Source organism: Oncorhynchus nerka, linkage group LG24, assembly GCF_034236695.1.
Source record: "Oncorhynchus nerka isolate Pitt River linkage group LG24, Oner_Uvic_2.0, whole genome shotgun sequence".
In the NCBI taxonomy this organism is placed as follows: domain Eukaryota; kingdom Metazoa; phylum Chordata; class Actinopteri; order Salmoniformes; family Salmonidae; genus Oncorhynchus; species Oncorhynchus nerka.
The window spans coordinates 87003967-87016832 of NC_088419.1; the positions used below are offsets into that span (position 1 = coordinate 87003967).

Genomic DNA, 12866 nt, shown 5'->3' on the forward strand with positions numbered 1-12866 from the left:
CTACACACAGTCTCAATTTGGTGTTTGTCCCATTTTTTGAATAATTGGTTGCTGAGCGGTCCCCAGACCCCACAGCCATGAAGGGCAATGGGTTCTATAACTGATTGAAGTATTTTTAGCCAGATCCTCATTGGTAGGTTGAATTTGATGTTCTTTTTGATGGCGTAGAAGGCCTTACTTGCCTTGTCTCTCGGATCGTTCACAGCTTTCTGGAAGTCATCCGTGGCTCTGATGTTTAGGCCGAGGTATGTATAGTTTTTGTGTGCTCTAGGGCAACGGAGATGGAATTTGTATTTGTGGTCCTGGCAACTGGACCTTTTTGTCAGGGCCCTGGTCTGACAGAATCTGTGCAGAATATCTAGGTGCTACTGTAGTCCTGTCTTGGTTGGGGACAGAAGCACCAGATCATCAGCAAACTGTAGACATTTGACTTCAGATTCTAGTAGGGTGAGGCTGGGTGCTGCAGACTGTTCTAGTGCCTTCACCAATTCGTTGATATATATGTTGAAGAGGGTGGGGCTCAAGCTGCATGGCCCTGTGGAAAGAAATGTGTGTATTTTTCGGTCATTTTAACCGCACACTTGTTGTTTGTGTGCATGGATTTTATAATGTTGTATGTTTTCCCCCCAACACTACTTCCTCTCTCTGTATCTCTCTTCATATCTCTGTTTCTATCTCCGTATCTCTCTCTCTCTCTGTCTCTCTTTCTCTCCCTCATATCGTCTGTTAGCTCAGCAGCTGGCAAGAACCACATTACATCAGGCAAACCTTATCTCCTCCTGTAGTCAGTTAACCAGCCAGTCAGTCAGTCAGTCAGTCCATCTTTATGTTATGTGTGAACATAAAAGGTGGATTCCTTTCCAATCTGGCAACCATCTTGTTAATGTCTGTCCTTCCTCATGCTGGATCCTCTCCGGCAGGAATCGCCAGTCAGTCAGTCAGTCAGTCCATCTTTATGTTATGTGTGAACATAAAAGGTGGATTCCTTTCCAATCTGGCAACCATCTTGTTAATCTCTGTCTTTCCTCATGCTGGATCCTCTCCGGCAGGACTCCTCAGTCTTGTCATGCCACACTCCCAGTTCCCGTCTCAGAGTGGAGAAGCAGGACTCCAACTGACGGCTGTTTGTGTTACAGGCCTTGAGTGGACGGATAGCCAGAGGGATAAGAGATGTAATGTATACATTAACCCTGAGTGTCTACTCGAGCATAGAATGTTTATCTTTATTTAACTAGGCAAGTCAGTTAAGAACAAATTCTTATTTGCAATGACAGCCGACCGGGGAACAGTGGGTCAACTGCCTTGTTCTTGGACAGAACGACAAATTCTTACCGTGTCAGTTTAGGGATTCGATCCAGCACCCGTTCGGTTACTGGCCCGACACTCTAACCTCTAACCACTAGGCTACCTGCCACCCGAGCACACGGGGGAACATACCGTATGTTCTGGGCTCAGAAAGAATATTTAGGCCTAGGCCAGGTTTTCGTGGTAAAGTCAACTGGTCAGGGTTCATATTGGGCATTTTCATATCTTTCCATTCAGGAGGTCAGTTCATATCAATGAGGATGGTCACATTGTGTTTGACTGGAGACAGTTTATGGTCAGATTATCTTCATGTTGGTCATGTTCTCCTGGCCAACACCTTGTCAACTGTTTCTGTCCCCCAGATGACTGTGTGAACGTGTTCAAATCGCTGCACATTCACACACATACAGTATGTATGATGTCATCTAGACCAACTGTGTGCGCGTGTGTTTTGGGTGTATGTGAGCCCTTTACATCGTGCCTAGGGAGAGAGTGTAAATACGTCAGTATTTATAGCAACCATGCATCCCCTAAGCCTCTCAGTGTGGAGATGTGGAAACCATATGGAAGAGGGTGTGTGGTAAAGCAGGGAGGCAACTGGGAAGTGGACCCAGTGGAGGTGAGCCCTGGTCAGGCATGGAGAGAGCAGGAGAGTCCCTGGTCCCTGGAAACAAACAGCCACTTGTTTTTATGATTTTTTACAGTGTCCCCGGTGATTGGCCACAGTCCGGGGGTGCTGAATGTGATCAAGGAGCAGCAGGTGACTCTGCCCTGTGTGCTGCTGGCGGGAAACCCCCTACCTGAGAGACGCTGGCTACACAACCACGGCCTGGTGAGAAAGCTATACACACACACTGGCACACACACACACACTGGCACGCACACACACACACTGGCACGCACACACACTGGCACGCACACACACACACTGGCACACACACACACACACTGGCACACACACACACTGGCACGCACACACACACACTGGCACACACACACACACACTGGCACACACACACACACACTGGCACGCACACACACACACACATACACACACACTGGCACACACACACACACACACACACACACACACACACACACACACACACACACACACGCACACACACACACACACACACACACTGGCATGCACACACACATACCCCACACACACACACGTGCGCACGCACACACGCACACATACACACACAGACACACACACACACACACACACACACACACACACACACACACACACACACACACACACACACACACACACACACACTGGCATGCACACACACATACCCACACGCACACACACATACCCACACACACACGCGTGCATATGCACACACACATACACACTACTGGTGCCTGAGATCTGCCTGTGGTTAAGCACTGTGAATAAGATTACACCAATTTGTCATCAGACAGTCGAGGAATGATTCATAAAAATGATCAAAAAAATGTAACAAAACCATACCACATGTTTCATACATACATACCACATGTTTCATACATACCGCATGTTTTATACATACCACATGTTTCATACATACATACCACATGTTTCACACATACCACATGTTTCATACATACATACCGCATGTTTCATACATACCACATGTTTCATACATACATACCGCATGTTTCATACATACCACATGTTTCATACATACCACATGTTTCATACATATCACATGTTTCATACATACAGCATGTTTTATACATACCACATGTTTCATACATACATACCGCATGTTTCATACATATATACCACATGTTTCATACATACCACATGTTTCATACATACAGCATGTTTCATACATACCACATGTTTCATACATACCGCATGTTTCATACATACCACATGTTTCATACATACCACATGTTTCATACATACATACCACATGTTTCATACATACCACATGTTTCATACATACCACATGTTTCATACATACATACCACATGTTTTATACATACATACCGCATGTTTCATACATACCACATGTTTCATACATACCACATGTTTCATACATACATACCACATGTTTCATACATACCACATGTTTCATACATACAGCATGTTTCATACATACCACATGTTTCATACATACCGCATGTTTCATACATACCACATGTTTCATACATACCACATGTTTCATACATACCGCATGTTTCATACATACCGCATGTTTTAAACATACCACATGTTTCATACATACCGCATGTTTTATACATACCACATGTTTCATACATACCACATGTTTCATACATACCACATGTTTCACACATACCACATGTTTCACACATACCACATGTTTCACACATACCGCATGTTTCACACATACCGCATGTTTCACACATACCGCATGTTTCACACATACCGCATGTTTCACACATACCGCATGTTTCATACATACCGCATGTTTCATACATACCGCATGTTTTATACATACCACATGTTTCATACATACCGCATGTTTCATACATACCGCATGTTTCATACATACCGCATGTTTCATACATACCGCATGTTTCATGCATACCGCATGTTTCATACATACCGCATGTTTCATACATACCGCATGTTTCATACATACCACATGTTTCATACATACCACATGTTTCACATACATACATACCACATGTTTTATACATACATACCACATGTTTCATACATACCACATGTTTTATACATACCACATGTTTTATACATACCACATGTTTTATACATACCACATGTTTCATACATACCGCATGTTTTATACATACCGCATGTTTCATACATACCACATGTTTCATACATACCACATGTTTCATACATACCACATGTTTCATACATACCACATGTTTCATACATACATACCACATGTTTCATACATACCACATGTTTTATACATACCACATGTTTCATACATACCACATGTTTCATACATACATACCACATGTTTCATACATACATACCACATGTTTCATACATACCACATGTTTTATACATACATACCACATGTTTCATACATACATACCACATGTTTCATACATAACACATGTTTCACACATACCACATGTTTCATACATACCACATGTTTTATACATACCACATGTTTCACACATACCACATGTTTCATACATATACCACATGTTTTATACATACATACCACATGTTTTATACATACCACATGTTTCATACGTACCACATGTTTGATACGTACCACATGTTTTATACATACCACATGTTTCATACATACCACATGTTTCATACATACCACATGTTTTATACATACCACATGTTTGATATGTACCACATGTTTTATACATACCACATGTTTATACATACCACATGTTTCATACATACCACATGTTTTATACATACCACATGTTTTATACATACCACATGTTTCATACATACCACATGTTTCATACGTACCACATGTTTGATACATACCACATGTTTGATACATACCGTGTTCCAATACAGCTGGTTGTGTGTGTCTGTGTGTGTCCCTCCATGTAATGTTCTCACCTGTTGAATGTGTTTCTGTCCATGCCAGGTGAGCTCCAGCCCGTATGTGACGGTGCGTAGAGACGGCAGCCTGCATATAGAACACGTTCGTCTGGAGGACGGAGGGGAATACACCTGCCTGGCAGAGAACGTGCTGGGCTCCAGCAACCGCACCACCACCCTCAACATCTATGGTAAGACCACAATACTATGGTTAACATCTACTATACGACCACAGTAAGACCACAATACCACGGTTAACATCTACTATACGACCACAGTAAGACCACAATACCACGGTTAGCATCTACTATACGACCACAGTAAGACCACAATACCACGGTTAACATCTACTATACGACCACAGTAAGACCACAATACCACGGTTAACATCTACTATACGATCACAGTAAGACCACAATACCACGGTTAACATCTACTATACGACCACAGTAAGACCACAATACCACGGTTAACATCTACTATACGACCACAGTAAGACCACAATACCACGGTTAACATATACTATACGACCACAGTAAGACCACAATACCACGGTTAACATCTACTATACAACCACAGTAAGACCACAATACCACGGTTAACATCTACTATACGACCACAGTAAGACCACAATACCATGGTTAACATCTACTATACGACCACAGTAAGACCACAATACCACGGTTAACATCTACTATACGACCACAGTAAGACCACAATACCACGGTTAACATCTACTATACGATCACAGTAAGACCACAATACCACGGTTAACATCTACTATACGACCACAGTAAGACCACAATACATTTACATTTACATTTAAGTCATTTAGCAATACCACGGTTAACATCTACTATACGACCACAGTAAGACCACAATACCACGGTTAACATCTACTATACGACCACAGTAAGACCACAATACCACGGTTAACATCTACTATACGACCACAGTAAGACCACAATACCACGGTTAACATCTACTATACGACCACAGTAAGACCACAATACCACGGTTAACATCTACTATACGACCACAGTAAGACCACAATACCACGGTTAACATATACTATACGACCACAGTAAGACCACAATACCATGGTTAACATCTACTATACGACCACAGTAAGACCACAATACCACGGTTAACATCTACTATACGACCACAGTAAGACCACAATACCACGGTTAACATCTACTATACGACCACAGTAAGACCACAATACCACGGTTAACATCTACATTGTAGCAACAACTTCAGTTGGTCAATATTACGCTACAGTCAGACCACACTACTGTGTACCCATTGTAGCAACAACTTCAGTTGGTCAATATTACGCTACAGTCAGACCACACTACTGTGTACCCATTGTAGCAACAACTTCAGTTGGTCAATATTACGCTACAGTCAGACCACACTACTGTGTACCCATTGTAGCAACAACTTCAGTTGGTCAATATTACGCTACAGTCAGACCACACTACTGTGTACCCATTGTAGCAACAACTTCAGTTGGTCAATATTACGCTACAGTCAGACCACACTACTGTGTACCCATTGTAGCAACAACTTCAGTTGGTCAATATTACGCTACAGTCAGACCACACTACTGTGTACCCATTGTAGCAACAACTTCAGTTGGTCAATATTACGCTACAGTCAGACCACACTACTGTGTACCCACTGTAGCAACAACCCACATTGACTGGTACTGGTCATTCTTGTTTATAGCCTCGTTATTGTTATTTTATCCTGTTACTATCTTTCCTTTAGTTTATTGTGCAGATTTTTCTTCCTTCATATTTTAAAACTCTGCGTGGTTAGTTAAGGGCTCTTAAGTAAGCATTTTGTGGTAAGGTCTACACTTGTTGTATTTGATTTGATTTGTACTAGGACCACATAACCACAGTCAGAATTTGTGAGGACAGTAAAACTATGGTCAACAGTTAAAGCCATGGTTAACTTCTACTAAACAGTTATACTGTATATCTTCTGTGGGACCCCTCTGTTGTTTCCACTGTATATCTACTGTCGGTACGACTGTAATGGAGTCAATCCTCCATAATGTTCTCATCTTCTCTGTGGGCTGTCTGACTCCAAACACAATGAACCTTTATTCTCCTTCCCCCCCCTTTCTCATTTTTTCTCTCGCTCGCTCGCTCTCTCTCTCTGTTTCTTTCTATACTCTTTCTCTGTACTCTCTCTTTCTCTCTCTGTTCTCTCTCTGTACTCTCTCTCTCTCTCTCTCTCTGTTCTCTCTCTGTACTCTCTCTCTGTACTCTCTCTCTCTCTCTCTCTCTCTCTCTGTTCTCTCTCTGTACTCTCTCTGTACTCTCTCTCTCTCTGTTCTCTCTCTGTACTCTCTATGTACTCTCTCTCTCTGTTCTTTCTCTATATCTCTGTTCTCTCTCTCTCTCTCTCTCTCTCTCTCTCTCTCTCTCTCTGTTCTTTCTCTATATCTCTGTTCTCTCTCTCTCTCTCTCTCTCTCTGTACTCTCTCTCTCTCTCTCTCTCTGTTCTCTCTCTATATCTCTCTCTGTACTCTCTCTCTCTCTGTTCTCTCTCTGTACTCTCTCTGTACTCTCTCTCTCTGTTCTTTCTCTATATCTCTGTTCTCTCTCTCTCTCTCTCTCTCTCTCTGTTCTTTCTCTATATCTCTGTACTCTCTCTCGCTCTCTCTCTGTTCTCTCTCTCTCTCTCTCTCTCTCTCTCTGTACTCTCTCTCTCTCTCTCTCTCTCTCTCTCTCTCTCTCTGTACTCTCTCTCTCTGTTCTCTCTATATATCTCTCTCTGTACGCTCTGTCTCTCTCTCTCTGTTCTCTCTCTATATCTCTCTCTGTACGCTCTGTCTCTCTCTCTCTGTTCTCTCTCTCTCTGTACTCTCTCTCTCTCTCTCTGTTCTCTCTATCTCTCTCTCTCTCTCCCTCTCTCTGTACTCTCTCTCTCTCTCTCTCTCTCTCTGTTCTCTCTCTATATCTCTCTCTGTACGCTCTGTCTCTCTCTCTCTGTTCTCTCTGTACTCTCTCTCTCTCTCTCTCTCTCTCTCTGTACTCTCTCTCTCTCTCTCTGTTCTCTCTCTATATCTCTCTCTGTACGCTCTGTCTCTCTCTCTCTGTTCTCTCTCTATATCTCTCTCTGTACGCTCTGTCTCTCTCTCTCTGTTCTCTCTCTATATCTCTCTCTGTACGCTCTGTCTCTCTCTCTCTGTTCTCTCTCTATATCTCTCTCTGTACGCTCTGTCTCTCTCTCTCTGTTCTCTCTCTATATCTCTCTCTGTACGCTCTGTCTCTCTCGCTCTGTTCTCTCTCTATATCTCTCTCTGTACTCTCTCTCTCTGTTCTCTCTCTATATCTCTCTCTGAACTCTCTCTGTACTCTCTCTCTCTGTTCTCTCTATCCTCTGTCTCTCTCTCTCTGTACTCTCTCTATATCTCTCTCTGTACTCTCTCTGTTCTCTCTCTATATCTCTCTCTGTACTCTCTCTCTCTGTTCTCTCTATCCTCTGTCTCTCTCTCTCTGTACTCTCTCTATATCTCTCTCTACGCTCTGTCTCTCTCTCTCTGTTCTCTCTCTATATCTCTCTCTGTACTCTCTCTCTCTGTTCTCTCTCTGTATCTCTCTCTGAACTCTCTCTGTACTCTCTCTCTCTGTTCTCTCTATCCTCTGTCTCTCTCTCTCTGTACTCTCTCTATATCTCTCTCTGTACTCTCTGTTCTCTCTCTATATCTCTCTCTGTACTCTCTCTGTACTCTCTCTCTCTGTTCTCTCTATCCTCTGTCTCTCTCTATCTGTTCTCTCTTTCTTTCTTTCTCTCTCTCACTCTCTCTCTGTTCTTACTTCATGAATATAACTGTCTGAGTTTGCATAAAAACCAGGAACAGCTGTTGAGAGTGGCACAGTTTGGAAGGGTTTGGAACAGGAAGAGGGAAAAATATGTTCTCATTCTTTATTGGAACCAGTTTGGGTGGTGCTTCTACAATTCTACCTTCATAAATGGGAATGGGTCATGGCGTGTTGAAATGCTCTTTGAAAGGTTGAAATTAGCTCATTTCTATATCCTCATATGTTTCTGTAGACATTTCCTTCCAACCATTCTCAGAGAACAACCACAGGCCCAGACTAGCAGGATTGTGCATTAGTTCACAGTACACTTCCAGTAGACAATGTCCAAAGAGTATATTTTGTCTACATGTTACATGAGAGAGTGAGAACCTGTCAAGTCATCATGAGTTAAATAACTAATTGTGATGTTAAACTGTGAGTTAGTCTCTGTAGCCGCTCCAAGTCTCCGGCGTTAATATCTTCCCCAGATGTCCCAGTGCCTATTGATAAAACAGATAGAGAGAGGGAGCGAGGGAGAGATTTTTTATTTGATTTGATTTATTTAACCTTTATTTAACTAGGAAAGTCAGTTAAGAACAAACTCGTATTTACAATGTCAGCCTACCCCCTTGGCCAAACCCTTCTGTCCTGCCAAACCCGGACGATGCTGGGCCAATTGTGCGCCGCCCGATGGGACTCCCAATCACGGCCGGTTGTGATACAGCCTGGATTCGAACCAGAGTGTAGTGACGCCGCTAGCACTGAGACGCAGTGCCTTAGACCGCTACGCCCTGAAGGAGAAGAGAGGGATACCTTTATGTGTGTCAGCCAAACACTGTGTCCACCATGCAGACGCCACAGAAACACAACACACACACAGGTTCACTGGTCTAACTTAATGCCCCCCCTCTCCTCTCCCCTCACCAGTGATGCCTACCATCCAACATGGCCCTCAGGTCTTCAGTACCATAGAGGGCACCCCCATCTCCCTACCCTGTCGTGCCGACGGAGTGCCCACGCCCGACATCACCTGGTCCAAGGTCTGTAGTACTTGGTTTTTGACGACTGTCCTCCATCTCACTGGGTTTGGGGCAAGTTTATCCAGGACAGAGACAGAGAGAGAGACAGAGAGAGAGACAGAGAGAGAGACAGAGAGAGAGACAGAGAGAGAGACAGAGAGACAGAGAGAGAGAGAGAGAGAGAGACAGAGAGACAGAGAGACAGAGAGAGAGAGAGACAGAGAGACAGAGAGACAGAGAGACAGAGAGAGAGACGGACGGACGGACGGACGGACGGACGGACGGACGGACGGACGGACGGACGGACGGACGGACGGACGGACGGACGGACGGACGGACGGACGGACAGACAGACAGACAGACAGACAGACAGACAGACAGACAGACAGACAGACAGACAGACAGACAGACAGACAGACAGACAGACAGACAGGAAATGGATGTGCAATGATTTTTTTTGTTTTGTTCCTCTCATTAAAGGCAGACTGTTATGTGTTTCTGTACATCCATTGACAGTTATATTTCCTTACATAACCTATTATATGAGCTCCAATCTGGATTTAGAACATTCCATTCCACCAACACTTGCCTACTATATATAAATGACCACATAAGGAAGGAAGTAGATGGAGGGAATTGTGTTGTATGGTTATGTTAGATCTCCAACAGGCGTTTGATACAGTGGATCATTAGATTCTGTTAATCAAACTAATAGTCATGGGCTTTAATTACTTAGCAGTAAAAAGGGTTAGCTCTTATCTGCAAGGAAGAAACAGATGGTGGATGTGGATTGGACCATATCTAAACCCAAAATCTTGAACTGCGGGGTACCCCAAGGGAGTGTGCTGGGTCCACTTTTCTTTCTATTGTATATAAATGATCTGAAATCTGCCTGTACATGTGACCTTTTCCTCTATGCAGATGATTCTGCACTGTTGGTTTCCCTCAAAGACAAAAATGTGGTTGAGAAAGCCCTCAGTGCTGCATTTCTGAGTGTCAGTAAATGGCTAAATCAAATCAAATTTTATTTGTCACATACACATGGTTAGCAGATGTTAATGCGAGTGTAGCGAAATGCTTGTGCTTCTAGTTCCGACAATGCAGTAATATCCAACGAGTAATCTAACCTAACAATTTCACAACGATTACCGTATACACACAAGTGTAAAGGAATGAATAAGAATATATGTACATAAAAAAATATATGAATGAGTAATGGTATAGAACGACATAGGCAAGATGCAGTGGATGGTATAGAGTACAGTACATACATATGAGATGAGTAATGTAGGATATGTAAACATTATATGAAGTGGCATTGTTTAAAGTGGCTAGTGATACATTACATCAAGATGGCAAGATGCAGTAGATGGTATAGAGTACAGTACATACATATGAGATGAGTAATGTAGGGTATGTAAACATATAAAAGTGGCATTATGACAATAAGCTGTCTCTTCACCTTGGAAAAAGAGAGTCCATCTTGTTCGGGTTCAAAGTGAAACTGAGGAAATCCCCAGATTTTTAGGTGGTAGTAGGTGACATAGTAGTCACAGCAAAATACTATGTTAATTATCTTGGATATGTGCTAGATAACCACCTGACAGGGGAAAGCATGGCACAAAATGTTATCTCCAAAGTGAACCAAAGTAAAATTAGGTTTCTGTCAAGAACCTTCAAATATCTGGATAAGAATGAATTGGGGGCATTGGCGTAGGCTCTTGTTCAGTGCCACTTTGTCTATGCATGCTCTTCCTGGTACAATAGTGCCCCCAAGATAATACAAAATAAATTGCAGACATCTCAGAACAAATTAGTCAAGATTATTCTTAAACTTCCAGCACTTACTCATCTTGACCATTCCCTCTTTGAAAGCCTTAGATGGTTCAACGTGGAGTAGAGAATCTCTCAGATTAAATTGTGTCTTGTACATCAGATTGTCCACAGTCTGGTCCCCAGGTACCTATGTCGCTACATTACCTTAGTAAGGGATAACCATAAGTATTCAACTAGAAGGAGTGAAAACGTTGTTTCTTTAAGATGTTAAAGTGTTATGGGGGAAAGAAATGTTTTTAAACTCAGCTGTTATTCTTTGGAATTGTCCTCAGAAGAATTTGGAACTTGGCTAAATTAGTAGCAGGTCTCAAAAGTGTAAGATTATAGTACATGGATGAGAATAACATGCCAGAGATAGCATATGGTCTGCCTTTTGGTGCCTGTTGTTTATAATATTGTGATTGTCTCATATATATTAGGTATTGATTGTTTTATATATTAATAACATGTGAGACAAGGGACATGTACCTGCACATAGTCATTTATTAGGAAAGGGATTTGTACTAATTATCTCATGTTATGAATCAAACAACAATTTTGTCTGTCATTGTCTGTTGCCATTACTATTGCCGCCTAACCTTGTTGCATTCCCCCTTCCCCCTTCCCCTTCCCCATTCCCCCTTCCCCATTCCCCATTCCCCCCTCCCCCTTCCCTCTTCCCTCTTCCCCCTTCCCCCTTCCCTCTTCCCCCTTCCCCCTTCCCCATTCCCCCTTCCCCCTTCCCCATTCCCCTTCCCCATTCCCCTTCCCCATTCCCCATTCCCCCTTCCCCATTCCCCCTTCCCTCTTCCCCATTCCCTCTTCCCCCTTCCCCCTTCCCTCTTCCCCATTCCCCCTTCCCCCTTCCCTCTTCCCCCTTCCCTCTTCCCCTTCCCCATTCCCCCTTCCCTCTTCCCCTTCCCTCTTCCCCATTCCCCCTTCCCTCTTCCCCATTCCCCCTTCCCTCTTCCCCCTTCCCTCTTCCCTCTTCCCCTTCCCTCTTCCCCATTCCCCCTTCCCTCTTCCCCATTCCCCTTCCCTCTTCCCCATTCCCTCTTCCCCCTTCCCTCTTCCCCATTCCCCCTTCCCACTTCCCCATTCCCCCTTCCCCTTCCCCCTTCCCTCTTCCCCATTCCCCTTCCCTCTTCCCCATTCCCTCTTCCCTCTTCCCCATTCCCCCTTCCCTCTTTCCCCTTCCCTCTTCCCCATTCCCCCTTCCCTATTCCCCATTCCCCCTTCCCCCTTCCCCATTCCCCCTTCCCCCTTCCCTCTTCCCCATTCCCCCTTCCCCATTCCCCCTTCCCCATTCCCCCTTCCCTATTCCCCATTCCCCCTTCCCCTTCCCCATTCCCTCTTTCCCCTTCCCTCTTCCCCATTCCCCCTTCCCCATTC

General features: G+C 43.6%; 1 protein-coding gene across 3 annotated transcripts in view; it reads left to right on the forward strand.

Moving 5' to 3' along the window:
• Positions 1-12866, forward strand: part of hmcn1 (hemicentin 1) — a 282581-nt gene that overhangs the window by 135483 nt on the left and 134232 nt on the right. For all 3 annotated transcript variants that reach the window (XM_065009245.1, XM_065009247.1, XM_065009246.1), the window contains exons 18-20: positions 2010-2137; positions 4863-5007; positions 9568-9680. In XM_065009245.1, the coding sequence (XP_064865317.1) occupies positions 2010-2137; positions 4863-5007; positions 9568-9680 (386 nt within the window). The remainder of the gene's footprint in view (positions 1-2009; positions 2138-4862; positions 5008-9567; positions 9681-12866) is intronic.